The sequence below is a fragment of the Tasmannia lanceolata genome, unplaced genomic scaffold (genome assembly GCF_043159265.1).
Source record: "Tasmannia lanceolata isolate RefF3 unplaced genomic scaffold, GAP_Taslan_0.1 ptg000008l, whole genome shotgun sequence".
Classification (NCBI taxonomy): domain Eukaryota; kingdom Viridiplantae; phylum Streptophyta; class Magnoliopsida; order Canellales; family Winteraceae; genus Tasmannia; species Tasmannia lanceolata.
This window is the reverse complement of record NW_027518685.1, coordinates 29,950,311-29,976,517: the sequence shown is the minus strand read 5'-3', so window position 1 is coordinate 29,976,517 and position 26,207 is coordinate 29,950,311. Positions and strand designations below refer to the sequence as shown.

Sequence of the window (26,207 nt, the reverse complement as noted above, 5' to 3'; positions counted from 1 at the left end):
GACACATGTTGGATTCAAACATCTACACATGTTGGACACCTATACTGCGACACTTCTAGATCTCTTTTAAGCTTTTTCTTCTTCTTCTAAATGCTGGAACAAATTTACTATTATCACATGTTTTGAGTTTTATCTATCATATTGGTAGGCTTGCAATTTTCCTTAAAAGTGGAAAATTTCATGGGAAAAATTCCCTCGCATCCAAACAGCCCCTAAGACCCTGTTTGGATTGCAGATTTTTTTTCGGATAAGTTCATAAAAGAATTATTTTATAGAATTTCCTTCTTTTCCATTGTTTGATTAGAGGAGCAATGATAGATACGAGGGAGCCCTTGCATAAAGAGCCACAAAAGGATCCACTTCATTTTCAGTTACATTTTAAATCGGTCGAAAAGGTAAAATCAGTCACATTTGATAACGTTGATCCAATCAAGAGCCCTTTTGCGGCTCTTTATGGGCTCCCTTGTATCTATCATTCCTCTGATTTAAAGATGAAAAAATGTAACTTGAACCACCACTGTTAAAGTATAAAAGATTAAATAACACCAACTCTACGGCTTAAGCTTTTGGAGTAATTGGTTGTTCACATGATACCAGAGTAAAGGTCATGTTCAAAACTCCTTGATATTAAAAATCCACATGTAATGGTGAACCCAAAGAAAAGAAGGGCCACATGTGCCATGAGTAGGCCAACCATAAAGAACAAGGGGCCACATTTGAGGGGGAGCATTAAAGTATAAAAGATCAAATATCACCAACTGTAACGGCTTAAGCCTTTGGGGAGTAATTATTTGTTTCATAAAAGATTAAAAACGGTTGCCGGAATCAAGGATTGGAATCGACATCATTTTTTTGTTTCCCTCTTAATTCAAACCGTCCAACCGGGATAGAATCGGAATCGCAGGTATTGGGGTGGGAAACAGATTCCGGCATTTCCCCCCTTAAATTCCTACTCGGTGTCAATTCGGCCCCCTTGATTCTGTTCATTTTTTAACCATACACTGGAATCAGGTGGAATTGGAATCAAATCCCAATTCCAAATTTTGATTCCTGCGATCCAAACGCACTGGGACCTTGGATTTATAATGACACCCTTCTAAATAAGCCATAATTATGTCATTTCCCTCTAAATCATGGAAACAATGGTGTCATGCTCTTTTTTCCCCCCTCCCTAAACCCTGCTTCTCTTAGACTATGTTTTGATTATTATTTTTTGCGTGGGTAGGGGTATTTTAGTCATTTTATTATACCATGGTAAATGTAAATTGTAAATGTATTTTTTAATAAATATGTAAATAACCTCTCATTGTACTAGTTTGTCCATGCTTGTAGGTTTTGAGTCCAAAACTGATTCTTGGCAAAATGAGATGGCTGTTTCCCTAGAATCAATTTTTGGGCTTAAATTGATTCTTTCATCGTTATATGAGTATTTTCGCAGAAGCCCAATTTTGCCGAGAATCAGTTTTGAGTTCAAAATGGATTCTCAAAATCCAAAACAAGGACTTGCTAGGCAATTTTGCCGAAAGCCATTTAGCTGCGGCTTTTGCATGTGAGAACAGAAACACATGTTGACTTTTTGGCAGATTTTGTCTTATTCATTTAGTTAATCTGAGGTGCTGTTCTCACTTTCAAAAGCCAGCCGAGAAATGGCCTTCCTACTACCAAATCCCCCAAAACAAAACAAACCGAGCTTGTTAGGAGTTGCATGCATTGAGTAATTTCTGTCATGATAGGAAACTAATATTTTTTTTTTTGGATAATTACATTTACACCCCCTCTAGAAAGCGTTTGGTAGTGTTTGAATTCGGGTATGGGCCCACATTATTTGGATGATCCAAAGCGTTCATTTGATGGGTCCTGACATAGATAGGGTGTGCCCAAAAAATCAGCTCCATCGGATCATCCTAACCTTTCAATCTATGGACGAACCTTCAGCTGAGGGGGCAAACCTTAAACAAAAAACTAAACTGGAGGGGATGTCTTTGTCACTTTTTAAACTATAGGGGTTGAAGTGGATGTTTCAGAAACTAGAGGGGGGTGTAAATGTAATTATCCCTTTTTTTTGTACTTTGGGATTCGCGGGGCTAAACCAAAGCATTTCTCGATGGGGGATTTGATACGGTGTGGGCGCGTGAAGTTCAGTATTTTTCGAAAAGTGCAGTGGGGCCCATTTCAAAGGATGATCCAAACTGTTCATTTGTTGGCCCATAATGTAAATATATTGTACCCCTTAGATCATTTCCATAGGATGATCCTAACCCCCGATCCATAGAGGGACCGCACATTATAGAAACCTCTATAGATAAGAGGGTTTGGATCATCATATGGAGATGATCTACGGGGTAGAGCCTATTTATGTTGTGGCCCAACAAATGAACGGTTTGGATCGTCGGCTATCACTGTACTTTACAAAAAAAATGCTCGGATGGTCCAGGATTTTTCAAAAGTACAATACGGGCCACACGATAGGATGTTCCTAACCCTCCGATCCATAGAGGGACAGCACATTATAGAAACCTCTATAGATAGGAGGGTTTGGATCATCATATGGAGATGATCTACGGGGTAGAGCCTATTTATGTTGTGGCCCAACAAATGAACGGTTTGGATCGTCGGCTACCACTGTACTTTACAAAAAAAAATGCTCGGATGGTCCAGTATTTTTCAAAAGTACAGTATGGGCCACACGATAGGATGATCCAAACCATCCATTTGATGGGCCAACACATAAAATAGGATGTCACACAAAAATCATTTCCATATGATGATCTCAGCCCTCCAACCTATAGATCAACGGGCCAGGATCATCATGTGGAAATGGGCACAAGCACAACCTATTAACATCGTGTCCCATCAAATGGACGGTTTGAATCATCATATGGTAAAAAAATACTGGACTATAGTGGCATACACCGTATAAAACCTTCCAAAATTGGTCGGGGGAAAAACAGTGAAGAGAGGCGTTCCATTATTAAAAAAAGGTAGTGTGGGTATCAGTATCTATTTACGATGCTTCCAAATTAGAATTCAACTTTAATCTTATGATCCTTTGAGAGAGAGAGAGAGAGAGCATTGACACTAACAACGCATGTTTTGGGATTTCAGTCTTCTTTCTTTCTCTCAATCTCTGTGTAAATTTATTCTGATGGTTCAAAACTTGTCTTATTATCTTTCATAAGTCATGGCCGCACCTTTTTTCTCCACGCCTTTCCAACCCTACGTTTATCAGGTACTCTCTCTCTCTCTCTGTAATATTTTTCTATTCTCAGTAGTTTTCGAATTCTATTTTTTTCTGCAAATTAGGGCTTTTAATGGAGTTACGGTGCTAGATCTGGTATTGTACTCCACGGATCTGGTTGAGGATTTGGGGATTTGATGTGTATTTGCAAAGATCATGATCAAATTTATTAATTTGAGGAATTTTAGGTTTTGCTTGAATTAGGGTTTATTGAATTACTTGTTAGTGCTATAATTCTCTCTACTTCTTGCTTCTTCCATAAATTTATTAATTTTCTGAATTATAGGTTTTGCTTGAATTAGGGTTTTTTGAATTACTTGGTAATGCTGTAATTCTTTCTTCTTCTTTCTACTTTTTGTTTCTTCCTCAAGTTTATTAATTAATTTTCCGAATTATAGGTTTTGCTTGAATTAGGGTTTTTTGAACTTTCTACTTGCAGATTTATCTCCTCCTTTTGATTCTTCCTCAAATTAATTAATTTTCCGAATCATAGGTTTTGCTTGAATTACTTCTCAGTGCTACGATTCTTTCTACTTCTCCTCCTTTTGCTTCTTCCTCAAATTAATTAATTTTCCGAATTTTAGGTTTTGCTTGAATTAGGGTTTATTGAATTACTTGGTGGTGCTACAATTCTCTCTACTTCCAGATTTTTTCCTCCTTTTGCTTCTTCCTTTTTTTTTAAATTTTTTGTGTGTATTCGACTGTGATACTTATACATGGAATGTATGTCAGTGAATTAGCATTCTTTGTACGCTATTGGGATCAGTACTTTAGGTAGTTCCCACTTCCACTGGTTTTTGTTTTGCGGGGACAAATTTTTGGCGTAGGTTTAGGGTCATGCGCGATTACATCAGTTGTGCAAAATTGTTGATTAGCCAACAATCCATATGCCAATTAATGAAACTAGGGAAGCATAATGGGGGGTTGCTGCAGAAGGCCAAAGAAGGAAATTATGGGGCGTCAAAGTTTTTGAAAGTGGTGTGTGAAACAGTAGAGTTAAAAGGTTTGTCTGACATCTAGAGATTGTGGAAGGAGTGGTGAAGGTTGTGGGGAAGACTGAGGAGGTGTGTGGAGGGTAATATGCAGTAAAGTCGAAGAAAGAAAAGAAGACAAGTGCAGGAAAATGTGACTTGGGCTTATGAAAAATTTATTCGAGGAGGATGATTACATTTGGGATTCTTCTAGAACTGAGAGCTGGGATACGTCTAATAAGGGAGATAGCAGCAGTTTGTTTGATGGGGAGACTATGGGAGTGGAGGAGGGTTCAGCTAATGGCACATTGGTGCATGGGTTTGTGACATGACATCCATTCCCTTTCCGCTTAGTTCCTGTGGATGAGTTGGACAATTGGAAAATGCTGCTAGATGAGGAAAAGCATCAAAGTGTGGGATTGAGAGGAAGTGAGGAAATTGTAAGGGCTGGAAAAGCATCAAAATGTGTGATTAAGAAAGGATTATGAATGTGGTCTGCAATAGGATGAGATTAATTGGTATAAAAAATCGGAAGCTCTATGGTTTAGGAGAAAAAGGGGGGGGGGGGAGATATCTCTTTTAACATAAGATGACATTGGATCGGGGAAAGCATAGATAAATATGATGCCTAATGGTTGATGGGGTACTTTGCAGAGAGAGAGAGAGAGAGAGAGAGAGAGAGAGAGAGAGAGAGAGAGAGAGAGAGAGGTGGAAGAAGCAATTTTCAACTTTCACCTGAAGATTCACATGTGGGATGCTGTGAAGGGAGAACATATTTCTATGGTCGTTGAAGATTGACTGAAGAATCTATGACTACTTTTCTCTTGTCACTAAGAAGGAAGGAGCAGTGGAGATAAAAAAAAATTGCCTAGCAAATCAAATGGGGAATCTATATAAGATAGTCGTGGAGGTGCTTTCAAGAAGGCTCAAGTGTAACGACTCGGAATTTTTACTGCACGGATCGTTACGGGCAACAAAACATATTTATTCCTGTAATTACACAGCGGAAGGTTAAAGTACATCCCGAATTTACAAAAAATCCCAAGTATGACATATTTAAAACCTTTTTACATCTGAGGAGATTGACTAGGTTCATCATTTCCGTATTTTCTTAAGTTGCTTTCACACTTCTCATAACTAAGGTTCCTCATTGACAAATATTCCCACATCCAAAATTTCAAATCCTGGCGGGAAAAAGTGGGTTAGGAGAGCAGGTATATAGAAGCTTCGACAAGTAGCTGAAATAAATAATAAGAGACAATTCTATAAAAATATGCAGTATTTTGTAGAGAACATAAAGTGAATTTAAAACTAATACTAATAAGATTTTTATCGAAACAATTTAACCAGATAGTAAAACAAACCATTTTAAAGCCCAATAGTTTCCAACTGTTTCTATTTCTGAAGTTTCCTTAACGATTCGCCTCACCCTCGTATTGTCTGCCTTAGACTTTGCCCGCTTCTGCTTTTGGGTAAGTCGATGGCTCAGAGGTACAAAGACGTCACACGAGAGAGACTATCGTACATTTACCTCTTTCATTTCTCATTTTCGTTTAAACTTTTCGTGCATAAGAAATCCAATATTTCATTTCATTTTCCAGAATGAAACACATTTCATCATTTTGAAACAAATATGATTTGATATTTTCCAAATGTAAATAATGAATATTTGAAGTAAAGTGGATAAGAAATATCTGAATAAAACAACATATAATCATATCCATATCACTTTCATTGAGAAAAAATATCAGTCGAGTCTAGCTATCACCTGCCTTATCAAACCTGAGAAGTGGGAGTTTGAAGATGCTTGACCTTGAAGATGACAATGATCAGAGAGAAGTGATTCTCCTATCTTTTTCCTTCTTCTCCCTCTCCTCCTCCATTTTCTTTCTCTTTCTTCCTTTTCTCTTCCTGGCTGATCTATTTATAAGAAAAGCTGAGGGGAATACTAACATGTGAATAGTTTTTGTGCATAATAACTGTTATTTTTACCGGGTATTACATTTATTATAATAGTCCCACATCGGAAGCGGAGAAAGTTCCTGGGTTATATGTGTAGACCCCAATACCCTATGTAGACGCATTTTCCGCGGGAAAAACAAAACCAGGATCACTGCAGTTAGAACCAGACAATATCAGAGCCACCAGATTTAGTTTGTGAGGAACCTGGTTGCGCGAGTCTTGGGTATGTCTTAGGAAAGGGGTTAGATAGATGAAACATAGACAATAGATCAAGCTTGAAATATATCTAATCCTCCGTGTGTTCGTCTTACAGATGCAGAATGTAACCATTGCTTGTTGTTACGATTAGGGTAGAACTATTTTCTCCTGAGAGTATGGAGAGAGGAATTTCAGGGACAAAATTATTTTAAGGGGGGTAGAATGTAATACCCGGTAAAAATAACAGTTATTATGCATAAAAAACTATTCACATGTTACTATTCCCCTCAGTTTTTCCTATAAATAGAACAACCAGGAAGAGAAAAGGAAGAAAGAGAAAGAAAAGGGAGGAGGAGAGGGAGAAGAAGGAAAAGGCTAGGAGAATCACTTCTCCCTGATCGTTGTCATCTTCAAGGTCAAGCATCTTCAAATTCCCACTTCTCAGGTTTGATAAGGCAGGTAATATGTAGACTCGACTGGTATCTTTTCTCAATGAAAGTGATAGGGATATGATTATATGTTGTTTTATTCAGATATTTATTATCCGTTTTACTTCAAATATACATTGTTTATATTTGAGAAATATCAAATCATAATTGTTTCAAAATGATGAAATGTGTTTCATTCTGGAAAATGAAATGAAATGTTGGATTTTATATGCACGAAAAGTTTAAACGAAAATGAGAAATGGAATAGGTAAATGTGCGATAGTCTCTCTCGTGTGACGTGTTTGTACCTCTGAGCCGTCGACTTACCCAAAAGAGGAAGCGGGCCAAGTCCAAAGCGGACAATACGGGGGTGAGGCGAATTGTTACAGGAAACTTTAGAAATAGAAACAGTTGGAAACTATTGGGCTTTAAATGGTTTGTTTTACTATCTGGTTAAATTGTTTCTATAAAAAAATCCTATTAGTATTAGTTTTTAATCCACATTATGTTCTATACAAAATACTGCATATTTTTATAGAACTGTCTCTTATTATTGATTTCAGCTACTTATCGAAGTTTTTATATACCTGCTTTCCTAACCCACTTTTTCCCACCAGGATTTGAAAATTTGGATGCGGGAGTAGTTGTCAATGAGGAACCTTAGTTATGAGAAGTGTGAAAGCAACTTGAGGAAATACAGAAATGATGAACCTAGTTAATCTCCTCAGATGTAGAAAGGTTTTAAATATGTCATACTTGGGATTTTTTGTAAATTCAGGATGTACTTTAACCTTCTGCTGCGTAATTACAAGAATAAATATGTTTTGTTGCCTGTAACGATCCTTGTAGTAAAAATTCCTGGTCGTTACATTAAGTGTGTTGGGGGACATTATCTCACCATTTCAAATGTTCTTATGGAGGGCCTCATACTTTAAATGGGGTTCTTATTGCAAACGAGCGCTTCGAATCTCTGAAGAGGGAGGGAGAGTAGGAATATTTGTAAAATTGGTATGGAGAAGGCATATGACCATGTGGATTGTGGATTTATAGATTACTTTGCTAAGGATAATGAGGCTTGGAGGAAGATGGAGAGGACAAATGGAGTAGTGCATCTCGGGCCTTTTTTGTTTTTTTTTTGTTTTTGAAAATGAAGTGCATCTTGGGCCTTTGTTTTTCAATCTTTGGTGCATAGGAGCCCGATGCTTTTTAGAGAGCTCCAAGGCTCCAAGGCAAGGGGGGTTCCTCTACCACTGCTTCCTTTTGCACCTGAGGGGAGGCTCTAAATAGAATCTTATGTAGGGTCAAGAGAAGACATTGTATAAAAGGGTGGAGATTTGGGGCCAAATGGGATCGTATCTCATCTCTAGTGTATTGACAACAAAATTTTATTTTGTGAGAATTTGGTTGACTAGGTCATGAACTTGAAACATGTTTAGGTGGTTCGGTGTGGTATCAGGAATGAGGATGAATGTCAACAAAGAGTCGTATGGCTGGGATGGACATTTCCAATAGCCGATTGGCCGAGCTGGTAAAAGCATTTGGTTGCAGAGGGTAGAGGTGATGTATTTTTAGCATTGTTTCAAAATGCGGATGTGGGTCAAAACTTGGCCAAAACAGGTCTAGTCGACTCAACATGACACAGTCGAGTACTTGGTTGACGTGGCTGAGTACTTTTTTTTTTTTTTGAAAATTGACAATTTCATTGATACTATGAAGATTGCATTGGGCACCAGGGGTCCCGACTTGCATTACATAGAATCAATTAAGGGTGGCCATGAGCATACTCCTAGGCCAGTAAAAACCAAAAGAAATGATCTTCTGGGTCAACCGCTACAGTGACGTCCACACTTTCATGTGCTACCACCATGCTGAGCAACTATTTCACTTCCCTTTCGAATTCTTCATCTACTACCACAGCCGAGAGTGCCTTCACCATTCCCCCTTCCTTTCCTTTTACACTGCCAGATGGTCTCAATTGAATCGAATCCAATAAAAAGTGCCATATTTGTGGGCCCCATCGAGTCATGTGTGTGACCTGCCACGTCACACAGACTTCTCCACCACTTTTTAGCTGGCGAATTCGATTTTCAAAAATCCCGCTCAAAGGCCTGAAGCTATTGTGCGCCCCTAACCGTGCACGATAGCCAACCCATCGAATCCGATCATTGGTGGCCTCCACCTTGCGCCACCGCCTCTCTCGGGAGATCCTCATTAAACCACCAATCTAAAAAACCTAGTCTAACCCTAGAGACTACAATTATTCACCCTAGCTTCTTCCTCTTCACCTCCACCAGAACCTAAATCTCTAACCCTATCCTTCCTTCCACCTAACCCTAGAGACCACCATTGTTCACCCTAACATTCTTCCTCTTCACTTCCACCAAACCCTAAAATCCTAACCCTACCCTACCTTCCACCTAACCCTAATCTTACCTCCTTCTGCAACCACTGCCTCTCCAGCCACCGCCTTCCACCACTCCATCTAACTACCTGCAACCCAAAACACCTATCCTAACCTAACACCCCGGCCCCACTAGCCCCAACCCGGCGACCCACGGCTTCACAAAGTCCTTTGCCGGTCATCTGCTGCACCATTTCCGTCATCCCACGTGCCTTCCGCTTTTCACGAGGGAGAGGAGAGTTTGGAATAACCGGCCGTTTCAATATCGTCGTCCGCATCCTTTATCATACTTTTTCTCCACCACCACCACCATCACCTCCACATCCAACCTCCTCCTTTCCCCCCCGAATCCGGCCACCATTTTTCATACTCCTGCCACGTCTACCGCTTTCGACGACTCACCAGTCTACTTTCTCCTTTCACCCTACCAATTTCCGATCCTTCCCATTAAATCCGGCCCACTCGGACCCAGATCCGGCCATTCCGCACCTCCAGCCACCATTGTTGCATCCCCTGCGAGATCTGCCCAACTCCAGGCATCATCCGGCCACCAACACCTCCCTTGCCCATAAGGGAGAGAGGGAGAGATCAGAAAGTATGAGAGATAGATTTAAGAGAAAGAGAGACCAAAGAGATAGAAAGAGGGGGGATCAGAAAAAGCAGAAAGAGAGAGATTAGGGAGAGATCTGAAAGATGAAAGAAAAGGGGAGAGAGAGAGAGGGGGGGGGGGAGAAAAACAGAGGGGAGAAAAAACTAAAAAGGAGAGAGAGAGAGAGAGAGAGAGAGAGAGAGAGAGAGAGAGAGCCTCCCTCCCTAGGGTTTCGATCGACCTAGGGAGGGGGGGAGATGAAGTCGCCTTCAGAAGCGTTCAAAGATCCTTTACATTTTTGCATCTTTGCATAGAACCCAAATCCAAGATTTAGGTCGACGTCGCTGAGTACTTAGTTGACATGGTCATAACTCGGGAGAGTCAAAGGAGTTTTGATTGACTTTGCCTGGACAAGAATGCGGCGAAGGCAAAAGGGAGTCGACTCGAGGTAGTCCACGTCTAAGCGGAGGAGTTTGAAACTATGATTTGGAGCTTCGAAAGCATATCAGCATGTTTATACATGTTTCTGTGTAGTTTTTCTCAAATTTTAGTTTTTTATATTATTTTTTATAGTTATTTTTCCATTATTTTCCTGATTTAAACCCAAAAAAACATTTCCCAAGGTAAATATTTTTCAGTATGCTAGCACATCACACTTCGGACCTTCCATAAAATATAAGCACTTGTCTTGCACACACTGTCTTTCATTTACAGTGCATGCCCTTTATTCATATCTGATAATGCCTTTTGAATATACAGCAGTTGTGATGGATGCTGACATGAATAGCACGAGTATAGAGAAAAATTTACTACCTTTAGTTTATTATCTTTCTTCAATTTCTATATGCTGTTTAAACCTATCTGCAACTCCATGCTGCAGACTCCACAAGCAGCTGTCATACCTTTTCAAATATTGGGTGGAGAAGCTCAAATAGTTCAGGTACTTGGGTTTATAATGGTTATCCTTGCTAATATCAACATCTTGTTTCTGTAATTTGGGTATTTGAACCTCTTAAGTTCCTAACAATGGCGTTGGTTCTTCCACCTCCAGATAATGTTAAAGCCACAAGAGAAGGTTATTGCAAGGCCTGGTAAGTTCATTTTCCATCTTTGTTGTTAGTAATTAATGCAGAAAGTATGCTATTATGGACGGTTGTTATTTCTAACTTTTTTTTTGAATAGTTTTCTAATTAATTATTAACTTGCCCAGAACATTCAGTTTTGACTAGGTAAATTTTATTTTCTAGCCGTCTCACATTTGGTGTAGTATCTACTGATGGCTGAAGCTGACAATCTTCTTGTTCTATTAATATGGTAAGGAATGTGATTGTGATCCATAAAAAATGCAAATCCAAATATCCAATATAGGGGTGAAGGAAAACAACTGCAATTTTTATTTTTTTTGAAAGATAAGTAGATAACAATTAAATCAAGAAGAAATACAAGAACAGAAAGGACTGGCATAGCCCCACAAAACAGACAAACAAAGAAAAGTGACAAAAAATTATAGAGGAACGAGCTTCATTAATTCCCAAGAGGTACATTAGAAGAGTTGCCTTGAACCAAAAGACCACCGGAGACGCTCACTTTGAGGATACTGGGGTCGGATAGCATCGCATTCTTTTTAATTGATGATTTCCTCACTGAACACTTTAAGCATATGATTTGATATAGCCTTTACTGATCAATGAGGTGAAATGTGCCATTGGAGACTGGGAAATCCTGTTATATAAAAGAATAACATCGAAGTAATTCTCACACCTGCATTTGTTCACTGAAAGCATGCATTAGATCCTGCGCTCTGCAAAGGGTAGCCAAGGATTGAAATTTCAGTTTCGGCCATAACTGAAACCAAATTTTTTCGATTTCAACCGAAATTTTGTAAAAAATAATAATTCTGCTTTTGCCCAGTCTTTTTCTGAAATTCAATTTCGGCAAAAAGTGGAAATTTTGAAAAAAATAATATAAAAAATGAAATTTGCCAAAATTTCGAAAATCCCGAAATTTCATCCAAAATTTTTTTGTGGACAAAATTTCGGCTGAAATCTGGGCCAACATCGAATCTTTGTACTTTCAGTGTCAGCCAGACCGAAATCCAAAATTTCGGTATTTTGGCCGAAATTTAAAATAATGAGGGTAGCAACAAATCACTTCCTTGATATCTTGGCTGTAAGTAATGTCTGTCTAGTTCATTGGAATCAAAATTTCTTTGTTGCAAGCCCCTAGGATGGGGAAACCATAACTCCTGATTGCCATTGTCTCCACGAAAGTTTGTCTGAATGAGACACTAAACTTTCACTGTGGCATGATAAGTCTGAATATTGTGGTGTTATACATATCAGAATATGTGCAAAGAGTAAACTTCTTCGATGGAAATGTATTCACAATAGGACATACTGCCTATTTGAAATTGTGCATCTTGAGAACAGAGCGGAGACTACAGGTTATATTCTTAGGGTTTTGCATATTCAACCCAGGTGTGTCACGTGTTGCATTTTCTGGTTTCCCACGTATATGCATAAATGAATTTTGAGCTTTGAAGTTCTAACTTGGAGCTTGATGAGAATGTGACCGTTTATTTGTTTCAGGGGATTTATTAAAACTGCTATATAGTTGATTGCTTTTTTTGCTACATGAAGTCTCTTTAACATTACAAAATGTCTGTTATAAAATTTTCCATTTAGGCGTTACTCTTGTAAAGCAAGCCGAGCTTGATGAGAATGTGACCTTTTATTTGTTTCAGGGGATTAATTAAAACTGCTATATAGTTGATGATTACTTTATTTTTGCTACATATAGTGCCTTTAACATTGCCAAATGTCTGTTATAAATTTTTCTATTTAGGCATTACTCCTGTAAAGTAAGCCATGGTTTATTTTATCTGAATCTAGTTTCTCTTTCTAGTATTTTAAGTTCTATTTTGATGTTTAAATTAACGTCTAGGTTCCATGTGCTATACATCTGGCTCTATTCAAATGGAGAATGTTTACATCCCTGAAAATGAAGGAGGTATGTGGCAATGGCTTTTCGGCAGGAGTGTGACTAGCGTGGTTCTTCTCAATCCTGGTCCACATGATGGATTTGTCGGAATTGCCGCCCCATCTCTTGCAAGGATACTGCCGGTCTGTATTTACAAAACATCATGTCCAATTCCCTAATTAACGGATGCCATTAAATTAATCATTTTCTTTCTTTACACATAAGGGCATGTTTAGGCATTTAGCAACTGTGAAATTTTATTCCATAGAATATCCATCTTGCCAACTGTAAATATGAGCTGCGAAGAGGGAGGAAAGAGAATTGATGAGGCACAAGTGGAGAGAGCATGAGTAATCCCTAAAAAACTGTGAAAAATTAAAATAGTATGCTACTTCAAATTGGGTTTTTTTCCCCCGATTCTCAGTGGCTTTTCTTGCTCCTCTCACTCCCACCCTCTCAAGTATCTCCCATCTCTTACAACTGGCCCCACTAATTCCACGGAATATTTTTCATGTTTGCTATGCAAGCGCAACATGTGCTTCTCCGAAGTTCAGATATTGTTCATAATTCTAAAATTTATACCATTAAAAAAAAATCCAAAATTTACATTTGGATATTCTTGGCTATATTTCTTTCTATATCCTGAGTTTCATTTGCTTATTCTTTCATAGATTGACCTGGCAACCTTTGGCGGAGAGATTTTATGCCAGGTAGAGCTGAATCATCACACTGATCAATTATGATTTTTTTTCTAGTTCAGAGAATGTAGCTTAGATTTCTTCCCATAGTAATCATGATTATTATCCATGCGTATATTGAAGTGTTGTCGCTTCTTTCTATATTTTCTTACACCGAGGAGGATATTTCACTTTGTCAAAATGGTCCTTGTAGTCAGATGCATTTCTTTGCTCTGTCAACGATGTTAAAGTCACCAGCACAGTTGAACAGAGGGCGCGGAATGTTGTGGGCGGTGTAGAGGTGAGATTGTGGTTGGTGCTGGACATGGATTTAAATTCCGGTTTCAGCTGGATTTCGGCCGAAATCCGGTAAAAAAGCATTAATTAATATTTTGGTAATTTCGGCTGAAATTTCGGAAAAATACTATTTTTTTTTAAAAAAAATTGAATTTCTCGAAATTTCGGTTTCGGTCCCAACCGAAATCCGACGAAATTTCAGATTTTGGATGAAATTTAAAACCATGGTGCTAGATGTGCTTCTTTGATGATAAAATGGAGCACTCCAGTCTGGAACTTATGGATCATGGTGTTAGTCTGTCTTGAAGTCTGTTATTTTACTTTCTTTTGGTCCTCTTCTTCAGTCGGTTGGTTGTGGTATTTCTCTCTGCAACAGTTTGTTTGACTGTTTAAAGATTGTTTAAAGATTGTGCTTTTGTAGGGAATTTTAAGGCAGAAGCTTGAAGGTCAAGGGCTTGCATTCATAGTTGCTGGTGGATCTGGTAGAAGTTCCTTTCCTTTGTTCTTGTTATTTCTTATGATTATATTGATTTCATTGCACAGAGTATTAGCCATGGTAGAGTCACCTATGGTTTTTGTTTTATGTCCTGTTTTTTTATTTTTCTTTATGCTGGTTCCTTTTAATATTATTTTGTTGTTGACAAGAATTTTTCCCCCTCCTGTTTTTTTTTTTTTAAATGGCCATGTCAAACGCTACTTCTCCATGCTCATTGGACACAATTATTTGGAGAAAACCTTAATTTATGTTTTCCTTCATTTTCAGTTATCATTTGTAGACTAAGTTTTTTTTTTTTTTTTGAGACGGTAAAAGAGAGAATATATTAAAAGATGAACCAAGATAGTTCAAGCAAATTACAGAAAGAGTAAAAACGAAGATACAAAATCAAGGTGGGAGATAATCAAAACTCTCCAAACTAGTCCTAAAAACACCATCCCTTGCCAGGGAGTCTGCATCTGAATTAGCATATCTCCTCACATGGTTAAACATTATAGACGAGTCAAGAACTATATCATCAATTTCCTCGAAGAAAGATAGAAAATGCCACGGATTGTTAAACCTCCATTTGTAGACTAAGTATATGGTTTAACATTGTTACAATCTATGATCTGTGGACACATATTCGTGTGTCTAGCGCCGACACAGATACAAGGCGTCCAACACGGCAACCTCTAGAGATCTAGAAATGGAGAACATCCGTACACATACTTACATATAAAATTACTAATTACTAATCATAATTTGCATAAAAAATATGTTATTCATTTAATAAACCAATAAATCTTAGGATAAAGAAACTATAGGTCTCGAAGAAACATCAGATAATCAAATAACAATGCATTTATCAATCTAAAATAGTTATCTTCAGTCTCCGATATGCACTGAGAAAGAGAGACCAATATGATACAATGAATATAATATTGAAAGAGTGTTTGTTTAGTGTAAGAAGAGTTAATAATAAAAATAATTGCTAATGATAAAAATGGAAGTGAACATAATATTCAAGAATAAATAGTATTTCACTTGACATGGGTACAAAACTGCCTCAACACGCCCACATTTAGTCTGACACTTCTAGCAATATCTTTAAAATTGCGATAGGAGTGTCGATATGTGTTGACACGCATGTCTACTGAAAATTCAAAGTTTCAGCTAAATCATAGGTTCTAATCTATCTAGAAACATCTTATTATTTTTTTCACATTATTTTGCATTTTTAAAATTTGATTTGAATGGAAAAAAAAATTCTAGTGCTAGTGACTACTAATAAATGAAATAATAATAAAAAAAATAAAAAAATAGAAAATAATAAAAAAGAAAATCAGAATTCATATAATATTAATAATTATTAACATTAATTAATATTAATAATAATTAATATTAATAATTATTAATAGCTAATAGCTAAGATCCCAATAGTAGATATGTGTTAACACGCATGTCTACTGAAAATTCAAAGTTTCAGCTAATCATAGGTTCTAATCTATCTAGAAATATATTAATATGTTTTTCACTATATTAACTAGTATTATCTTCCTCAATATTTCTTTTTGTGAACAAGATATTATTCAGTATTGCATCCAAAATAGATATTATTATCATATACCTATATTGATGTCGAGTATTGGGTTTTTTGGGTTGCCATATTTGGCATTTGACTGTTATCTCCTCTTCGAGCTCTTATCCTCTTTTCTGTCTCGAAGGGCGGATCCGCAGAGCTACTATAACTATAAGATATAAGAAGTAAAAAAAAACCTATTTTGAGCATGTTCATGTTCCTCTTTAAAAAGCAAATGGAAGTCATTGAAAAGGGAAATAAAAGAGGAGAGAAGTTCAAGGGGTGTTCCTCTACCACCTAATATGACAAACCTCAACTTTGATTTAAGGAGGACTAGACTCAAAATAAGACTTCCGAAGCTTCTCAGTCGAAAGGTGGCCCAAATGACAATGCCACTGAAATGAGTCAATAGAGCTACGTAATGCGGTACCATCACTGCCCTGATCAAGATAATAAAGGCCATCTATCTTACGACCCAAACCAATCTTCCTCCCAGTCTTTAGGTCCTGAAAAACACAATAAGAAGCGAAAAAGGAGACAGAACAATTTAGATATCTAAACTGTTAAAAATACAGTTTACATATCTGGTTAACTGACTAACGAAGAGCAAATTAAAAGGAAACTTTGGTACCTAAAGAACAAATGATAAAGTGAGGCCGGAGTGAGGAGAGGCTACACCAATCCCTAAAATAAGGGATGTAGTCCCATCAGCTAATGTAATGCTATGAACCGATGACGAGTATGATTGAAAAGGAGAGAGAATGTCGGATTTACCCGTCATAAGATTGGAGGCTTTTGAATCAATGAGCCATGACCCAAAATGAGTAGCAATAACAAAGCAAGATGAAGTGATACCTTGTTGGGCTAAAGTGGCAGGCGGTTGCTTGCCTCTGTCTCTCAGGCATAGTTCCTCATCATATTTAGCACGGAACACCATCAGTGTCATTCTGCTTGACCTGACCAAATGAAGGCGGTATTGAGCTCTCAGGCACACTTGCTAAGGCATAGTTGGCATAACAGGAAGGCCAAAACTTTGGATGTAAGTCCTAACAATAGTCAACCGAATGCCCTCCATTGGGCAGTGCGTGTAGAAGCGAGTCCCATGAACACCAATGCCACTGCCTCCCCCTGAATTGCGACCACCTTCACAGCCACAACGGCCTCTACCACCACGATTTGCTCCTAACTGTGCACCAAGAGCAAAATGATCAATAGGAGACTTATTGGACCCCTTAGTCGTCATAGACCTCTGTTCACGGGAGAACACCTCATCAAGAGATGGCAGAGACCCTAAACCCACAATCTACTGACGAATAGGAAAAAGCTTGGGCCCTAAAGCATCAAGGAGTTGGACGGCCCATAAATCTTGCTGACGCTTGGCCAAAATCGACTGATCCATGGTAAAGGGCAGGTACATATCCAACTGCTCACAAAGAGTCACAAATTGCGAGTAGAACTCGGACAGACTGATCACCTAAGAAGCACGGGTACAATCCGGAGGTCCACGTACCCGTGTCGGGTGCGTATCGGGTGCGGGTGCTCTTGGGTACTCTTTGGGTGCATACCGGGTACGCACCCGGGTTTGTGTACGTATCAGGTGCGCACCTGGTTCAAATTAAATCGAAAATTACAGATTTACAATATATGGGTTGTCCAAAAGGGGGGTTGAATATATCAAAATATCTATAATATATATATCCCATAATTAAAAACCTAACAACTTAGAAGTAATATTAGATTTTGGTGATGTTATTGTTATTTGATTGTTCTCCAATTAAATTGTTTGAATTCTTTAACAAAATATTTTATTTTTTATTTTTATAAATATATAATAAAATATAAAAATATATTATATTCAGCGTACCCCCAACGTACCCATATCCTATTTTTTTAAGAAATCGCGTATCCACGTACCCTTATCGTGTCGTACCCGCACCCCGTACCCGTATCCGTGCTTCATTGCTGATCACCATGTTTGAGATACAACAGCTCGGAGTATACTTCACAAATTCGAGCGAACTTCTTGACGATCGGATACAAAGTCTCAGCTCGTTTCCAGATGTCCTTGGATGATTTAAGGTACATCCTATGATTTGTGGACACAGACATGAGTGTCGGACACGGCAAACTCCCAAAATTTAGAAACGGGGACACGGCTAAAATAGAAAATACATATAATCATGATTTATGGACATAGATTCGTGTGCCGGGTTTCGATCAGGATATGAGGTATCTGACATGGAATCCCCTAAAAATCTAGAAATAGTGGCACTCATACACATACATACAAAGTTACTGACACTTCTAGCAATACACTTAGAAGTGTCTAAAGGCGGACACGACACGACACGTGTGTCGACAATAAATTCATAGTGTCCACCAAATCATAGGGTACATCATATGTCTTGCAACTCTGGGTCCATGCTACTCCAGAGGAGCGTCTTGATAATGGCATCTTCCTCTCTCCACTTGTTGTAGGACTTATCGTCACTATCGGGAGGGTCTCTTTCAATGTACTCAACCTTTCCTCGGGCAAGGAGGAAGGTTTCAACTGCCATTCTCAATGTCGGATAATTGGATCCATCAAATTTACTGGACGTCATCTGAATGTTTTGAAACTCCATAGTGGGAGCAGCAGCAGAGGCAATCATAAGTGACCCACAAAACATGGCGAACCGACACGACCCGAAGAAGGGCACTGATCCGACAAAAAATCCCAAGTATTGGAATCAGACAAACTTCAACACACATCATTTGAAAGGATCGAACACACTAATCAGTCCTGTGGGCGGACTGCCAACGTGAAACAACAAGCAAACAATTGATCCAGAGACATACGACATCAGCACAGGTGTAGACGAGAATTTACGCCATCACAAATGAAGGCGAACAACAATCGGATCCAATAAATAGTGCTTGGGGAGTGCCAGAGATGTCAACAACGACAAAGAGGGTAAGTCGAGCCGCGGCATGAAAACCCAAAAGGAGGGGGGCAGGGGGTAAACCCCAAAAAAAGGGTGGGGGGAGGGACCCAAAAACGGTTTGGGAGGGGGGCTCGGCGACTCCAAGTGGTCGGGGGAGAGGAGGGCTCCTAGGGTTTCGTCCCCTTCTCTCCTTTTTTCTTTCTTTTTCTTTGCTATTTTTTTTAGAGAAGTGGCACAGTAACCCTAGGGCTCTGATACCATATTGACTTGGAGATCGAAAGAAGAGAGGATGAGAGAAGGAGAGAATAGAGAGGGGGAAAATGAGAGAGTCAATCAGCCCCTCTCACCAATATGATAAATACATGTGTACACAGTTAATATTATACATGGTGAAATGACCAGTATATATACCCTTAGTCTAATATAACTTATCTTAACACTAATGCGGTCCCAGTTGATAACAGACTCGCTTATAGCTGAGCTGAAACTACGGATGTCTCATGCCTACAGAGAGGTAAATCAAGTTGTCGATTCTTCAGATAATCATGCTTGCGATAATAAATGTTATAATATTTTCAGATTTTATCGAAATCTTCCTAATAGAGAAAGAGGTGCAGCTAGATGTGATGTTTTGGGTATACCAAATATTCGATGTAAGTTGAGAGTTCTTTTTTATTCAGATGTAAGGTGGTACGTTCCCCTCTTGTACCTTTTTCTTATATCAATAAAATTTAACTTGTCGGTCCGGGTTCCTATATAAATTCCTGGTCTAAAATAATACTAAGAATATCATTGGATTCTGCACAATATGCAAGCAAAACTATTGACTAAAGACAGCATCCTTGATGTTCTTGTGTAATTTATAAATGTCTCTACCTCTTATTCCCGTGGCTTCACCCGCTGAACGACCCATGACCAAAATGATTAAATCTATGTCGATAGTTAGTATGACCAGCTGACGAATTGCGAACCATGTGCATATGCATGACCCGTCACATGTGCACATAATGTTCTTTTTCATTATCGTTCATTTCAAATGAATATTCCAGTTCATGATGAAAACCCTGGAAAATCTGCCAAGTAGATGAATCTGCATCCTTATCATTAATAGGGGGAAGAAATGTTAATTGATCCCCATAAAGTGACTGCAATGTCACCCATGAAGTATACGTATGAATTTTCTTTCCCGTTTTCTCTTTAGTCATAGCTGTCAATTTTATGTTGGTTTGGTTCAATTTCAATTAGCAGTTTGTAATATTATAGTCCACCAATTTGTGCCATTAATTCACTAAGTTCACAAAATAAGTTAGATGGATGTTCGTGACATGATTATATATAATAATAATTTAGACTAATTTTTTACAATTAGGTTATTAAATTCGTAAGGGTATTCTTAAATTTATTTTGTGTCTCAGGTTCAGAACCTTTTAGGTTTTTATTTTTTATATCCACTTTTTGTACCAAAAAATATATGTAAATAACAAGAAATTTAGTAACACAACAAAAACGCTAAATTCGCTGCCATTTAGTGAATTGGTGCAACAAACTCTGAATCAAATAGGTTCGCTTAGTTCATAGCACGGAAGTTACTGTAGCAAATTTGGGAAATTTTATTAAAGTTATTAGTTAATTTCAATGTTTATGAAGCAAAGTAGATTGTATGAATGTAATCCAGAGACAATCCCTCTGTATTTGGATCTCCTTTCCATTTCCCTTATGTACCTTTCAAATAATATAACTTATTGAGTTGTTGATAAAAAAGATAGCAGAAAGATAATCATGCTCTAGTTAACAAAATATATTTTGTCAGTCACCTATGAGCTAACTACATTTCATGGTGACAACTAACAAGCCATGGATAAATCTATCAGAAAGATGATTCCACATCCATATCATGATGAATGGAAATATTTCAACTGATACACGTACGATACCAGCAAGGCTGCAGGAAGAACAAAAAATACATTGGAATTCTCTTTCCAATTTCTTTCCATTAAAAATTGAAATTTATTTTCAAAGTTGATGGAAGCAGAGATGACCATGAATTTCATATCATAGACTATAAGTTTCTTTTTGGATCTCTTTCTCCATTTTGCTGCAATGTTCCCTAGATTTGTATCTCCATGTATTTTCTAATAAAGTATTTTTCAGTTCTCGATTAATAAAAAGGAAAAGAAAGAATATCTTGCTTCATGTTAACTTGAAATTTTATCATGATCACTAATGGCATAATAAAACAAGATTTATCACCCTTTTTATGGTCTCAAAATGTGTGAGCTGGAAGATTGACCTACACTCATTATGCCAATTTTATACCACTAGGCTTTCCTCCGTAATGTGCATGCATTAGTGAACTTTGTTGGCTTTAAAAGAGATCATCGCGACATTGCCACATACATCTCAATAAAAAGTTTTAGTTTTTCTTCAGTTCATGCCTTTATAAGCTAACTTTGGAAGTTATTGGACATTTCCCTGGGTTAGTTGTACAGAAGAATCTTGATGTGGGAGAAGTGATGGTTGTTGATGCGGCCTGCATCGTTGCCATGACAGCTACAATTGATTTCCAAGTCAAATATTCTGGACCGATGAGGCGAGTGGTCTTTGGGGTGAGTTACCTGTTTACTTTGCTTTTTTTTAAAAAAAAATTTCCATGCTGCTTCTTTTGTTGAATATCACTGTTTTCATGTTCTACTGACAAGCTAATGGAATTCCAATGCTCTAGTTTTATATTTTGTAGCAGTTGATTTTCCATGTAAACCATATTCCTTCATTTCACAAGTGACAAACGTGTACCAATCAACAAAGAAAGAGTGACAAACGGGTACCTGAAACCTGCAAAAGCTCAGTTTCAGGAACATATAAAACATCATCATATTCTCACTTTTTTTTAGTATAATTTTTCAGAAACCTGATTATTGGTATAATTTTAGTATAATTATAAACCTGCAAAAGCTCAGTTTCAGAAACCTGATTATTAGTATAATTTTTCATGTTTTCGTTTTAATTCCTTTTTGTTTTTCCTTTGTTCTCTTATTGGACCATCTCGGTCTGTTTTTAATGAAATTGCCATCATTCAAAAAAAAAATCTGCCTGACATGGTGATTTTCATTAGGTGTGCCAGTCAAACAGATTGTCAACTAAGGGAGTAGCACATAAGAACGTCAAATATTTACATTGTTCGATGGACTTGAGCATTGCTGTGTTAAGCTGATGTTTTGAACTTTGATATAGCCTTTCAAGCCCCAACTGTTAAAAGTCACTTTATCTGAAACACTAGGGCCCTGTTCATTTTGGATTTTGAGAATTGATCGAGTCAAAAACTGATTATTGGAGTCAAAGTTAAGTTTAATTTTGAGCCCAATTATCACTTTGGACTCAAAATCGATTCTTAAAATCCAAAACAAACAGGTAGTAAGAATAGATTTAAGATACTCCTACTCAAATCTAAGATGTAAGATACTCCTGTGATGATTTTCTACAAAATATCTGATATTGTCTACTCATAATCTTGTAGGGTGACAACCTATCAACAGCTGTTCTAACTGGACCTGGCATCGTCTTTGTTCAGAGCTTACCTTTCTACCGACTTTCTCAGCGCATCGCAAGGTAACACTATCTATTTGTTTCGAAACTACTGAAAGGGGCGTTCCTAGTATAAGCAGGGGAAAATTTTCCTAATAGAGCTCAGTTTCTTTCAACAGAAAATGGGTGTAAAACAAATTTCACATCCATTTTTCCACTTAAAAATGAGTGTAAATTTTGTTTAATGCCCATTTTACGTCGAAAGAAACAAAGAAAACAAAGAGAGTATTCTCTTCACAAATATTCTTTAGCCAGAGGCGTTCACATTATTAAAGAGTGGCTCCACATTTGTTCTCTATTTTCCTGATGAGATGATGAATTTTGGTGTGCAGAGCTGTCACTTCGCCAAGCATGAGGGAAAATCCAAAATTCTTCATTCAGATTGCTATCTTCTTTTTTCTTGCTTATGTTATGATAGTGTCATCCTTGATCTTGACTGATGTCTGAGTTTTTTTCTTTTTCATGTCTTTTTTTGCACAATTTTTTGCTTTTTTTCTTCTGGAAATTAGTACATTTTTTTTTCTTCTCTAAATAGGTAATAGGAAAGGTGGTCAGAGTTGAGAATTTTACAAGGATTCTTGGAGGAAATGCCTCGTGTTCTAAGCAAAATTGCCAATAACAGATTTAAATGTAGAAAGATGGCGGTGAATTTAAGTTAGCTATTGCCTTCATTCATATACCATGTTATTCTATATTAAATCCTTTGGATTTCTTATTTCATTCTCTAAGGCCACGTTTGGATACCAGCAAGATTTAGATTTGGATTTAGTTGATATTTTGAAGTATATCAGATCCTTGGAATTTCCAAATCAGTTACAACAGTGCAAAAATTCTGATTTTCAAATCTTTTCTGAGAGACATTATTTGCAAATCAACATTTGTGGCAACTTCCGTCACCATCGCTGCTCCTCGACGTTGCTCCGGAAGCAGCGAGACATCCCTCCCTCCCTCACTCGATGTTACTCCGGCAGCAGCGAGCCATCCCTCCCTCACTCTCTTATCTCTCTTAAAACCTGATCATGAAGATGACTGATGTGTTTTGTATCCAAAACTCAAATCCAAATCAAAATATAAATGCATGAGGTATCCAAACGGGCCCTAACAGAATTATTTTGATTTCTTATTTGTCTTCGCTCTCTGAGACATGTCAAACCTGTAGCTCAGATTGGGGAATAAATCGGCAAGAAATATTCGAAAAAATTCGGAAAATTTTCGGAATAGTTGGGGAAAATTGAGACGCATTTTTTTTTTCTATTTACACCACATGAAAGTAGAGAATCTACGGGGCTCATATTATTGAATGATCCAAACCGTTCTCACTTGTTGGGCCCGACATATATAGGCCGCGCCCTGAAATTCATACACATAGGATCGTGGCAACTATCTGACATGTAGTTGTTAAAACGGGAGTTTTTACATGGTGTGGGGCCATAGTGTCCATTATTTTTGCCCACTCCATAGGATGATCCAAACCGTCCATTTGTTAGGCCATGACGTAAATAGGTTGTGCCCCAAAAATCATTTTGATGATCCTTACTAGGGTCGCCGGTCAGGTCTTCCAGAACCCTAACCCTAACTCTAACGTACCCTACGTTATAAACCCGGCCCAACAATCTCGGGTCGGATCGGGTTTTTTTAGGAAAACTAAAAAAGCCCATGATTTATAAACCCGGCCCCACATGAGATAGTTTCTCAAGTCGGATCGGTTCAGGTTTTTTAACCTTATCTGAAATTTAAACATGCTATCCAAATACCAAAGAAACATGAGAGAGAGAGAGAGAGAGGAGAGAGACGGGGTCGATTTAAGATATTAGGGGGTCAATTTATCACTGCCCAAAGAAAAATGAGTCATTTGTTTCTACGATAGAACGGATTGTACCGTCAGAGAGATTTTAGAAGGGAAGTATTTCCTTTCATTACGTAAGATTTGAGTCCACCAAGAAAGGCTAGCAAGCCTAAAACAGTTACGGTGATTAATTAAAGGCACTAAAAATCGATTTCCCTGAGCTAAGGCATTTAACTTAATAATCAAGGTCTTCTTTGACTCAAGGTTTGGCTGATGACAATCAAGGTTTTAAATTTGGATTTCGGTTTCGGTTTGGGTGGAATTTCATTGAAAATCTTGAGAGAGAGAGAGAGAGAGAGATGAAATACAAGTGGCTGGTTCATCAACAACATTGACTTAGACATGGCTGAGGATCTTCACTACTCTCTATAGCCTTAGCCAAGATAATGAGATATGAATCCGAGTCTTCATTTCCACCCCTCCAAAGATTCAAAGACTTCACAAAGTCCCTTCAAATCTTAGCAGCTCTAATATACTTAATAGAGCTTCCCTTGCCACCTTGACATACCCTTAGAAGATAACCAATACTTAAACGAAGGCCTGTGATCTCTTGCATCGCCTTTATTGCACCCAATCAGATAGTCCAGGATATGATCTTCCTACGGGATGGCTGAGATTGCTCGAGAGATCGCTGTGCCTATAGTTTTCTTCTCTACTTTTTCTGCTGCTGTGTTAGCCTTCCTTGGCATATTAGGGTCTCTTACAGTGGATGAAAGAAGGAAACTGTGGCCCACTCTGGAGAGCCTATTATCACCACCGGATTGGATGGATCACATTCCCCTCATCTTTGGCCCTCCAACGCCATGAGGTGAATGATTTATTCTACGGATTATTCCGTTCCAATGCGTCCAACTGTATATTATTTTTTATGCCCCCTTGGAATAATGACTAAGTGAAAGGTACTTATATTGTGACTGAAGAGCTGCCTTGAGTGATAGAGAGAATTCATTGAGCTACTCAGAAAATTATATAAGAAACCAGTTATTCGGGTAAGCGAGATTGTGCAGCTGCTCGTTAGTGGCCTGAGAGGTATTTGAGTGGCTTGATGGGCAGGAGGAGCCCAAGTAAATTGTGTTTGCTGGGTTAGGGACTGATATAAATTGAGTAGAGATCAAGTTTATGAGATAGCAAATGGGCTAGAGCTATCCAATTTACCCTTATTATGGCCTCTTAGGAAAGCCCATACGGGCAATCAACGATCTCAATGCTTTGCCATCAGGATTCAACATCCGAACCAATGGTATTAATATGAATTCAAAATATACCTCACCAAATAATGGATTTGTTTCTCCAAGTATGCCCATGCGATTGGAGCCATAGCATTTTGCAGAGCAAAAGAGTGCCTGTTCTTATTACAGTGACATGTGTTGTGTTATATGGGTAGAGTTCTAATAGGTTGAGGGTTGCCTGCATACAGCTTCCCTAGGTTGAAAAAGTCATCATGGAGTTGTATGAAGAACCATTGGATCCCTCATTAACTTATGTTTACTCTTTCAATTCATGTATTCCAAATGTCACCAGTGCAATTGCCCGACACTGATACTTTCACTTTATGGTTATACATTGGAATCCATATGGTCTGATGAAACATGAAATGGACTTCACATCTAGTAAATGACACTCTAGGATAAAAATTTTACTGGCAACCAAACGGAGAAAAAATCCAAATAAACCTACTGTCAAGGAAATCCTGAAATATTCAAGAAAAAGCCCGGCTCGGCTCGTGAAATATTCAAGAAAGCCCGGCTTGTCTCAAGAATGATATCTGTGGGATTTGAACCCAAGCCCCCTCTAAATCCAGCGCCTTAACCACTCGGCCAAACTTTCATTTGTGGTAAACAACCCATATTCTTTTATTTTATATATAAAAAACAAACATAATCCAAGCTTTAAAGCTCGGCTCGGCTCGTTTATGAACCGAGCCGAACTATACAAAGCTCAAGTTCGGCTTGTTTATTTTGGCGAGCCTAATATTTGGGCTCGAGTTCGGCTCGTTTAGTAAACGAACGAGCCCGGGCAGAGCTTTTAATGAGCTGAACCCAAACATGTTCGCGAGCC

General features: G+C 38.1%; 1 protein-coding gene across 2 annotated transcripts; it reads left to right on the top strand.

Moving 5' to 3' along the window:
* Positions 1-2,980: 2,980 nt before the first annotated feature.
* Positions 2,981-22,978, top strand: LOC143885123 (uncharacterized). 2 transcript variants are annotated; one of them, XM_077389126.1, is made up of 10 exons: positions 2,991-3,229; positions 10,668-10,727; positions 10,839-10,878; positions 12,731-12,909; positions 13,438-13,476; positions 13,658-13,744; positions 14,162-14,222; positions 21,203-21,327; positions 22,236-22,327; positions 22,636-22,978. In XM_077389126.1, exons 1-10 carry the CDS (start codon positions 3,182-3,184, stop codon positions 22,748-22,750), a joined length of 846 nt encoding a protein of 281 aa, XP_077245241.1. In that variant the 5' UTR covers positions 2,991-3,181; the 3' UTR covers positions 22,751-22,978. The 2 variants fall into 2 exon arrangements, with proteins under 2 accessions (XP_077245243.1, XP_077245241.1); XM_077389128.1 differs by lacking the exon at positions 13,658-13,744 and having other exon boundaries at positions 2,981-3,229.
* Positions 22,979-26,207: the final 3,229 nt, after the last annotated feature.

Coding starts and splice junctions, on each gene's coding strand:
- LOC143885123 (XM_077389126.1), top strand. CDS start 3,182: ATGGCCGCACCTTTTTTCTCCACGCCTTTCCAACCCTACGTTTATCAG. Junction 12,910..13,437: donor CTCTTGCAAGGATACTGCCG/GTCTGTATTTAC, acceptor ATTCTTTCATAG/ATTGACCTGGCAACCTTTGG. Junction 14,223..21,202: donor CATAGTTGCTGGTGGATCTG/GTAGAAGTTCCT, acceptor TCCCTGGGTTAG/TTGTACAGAAGAATCTTGAT.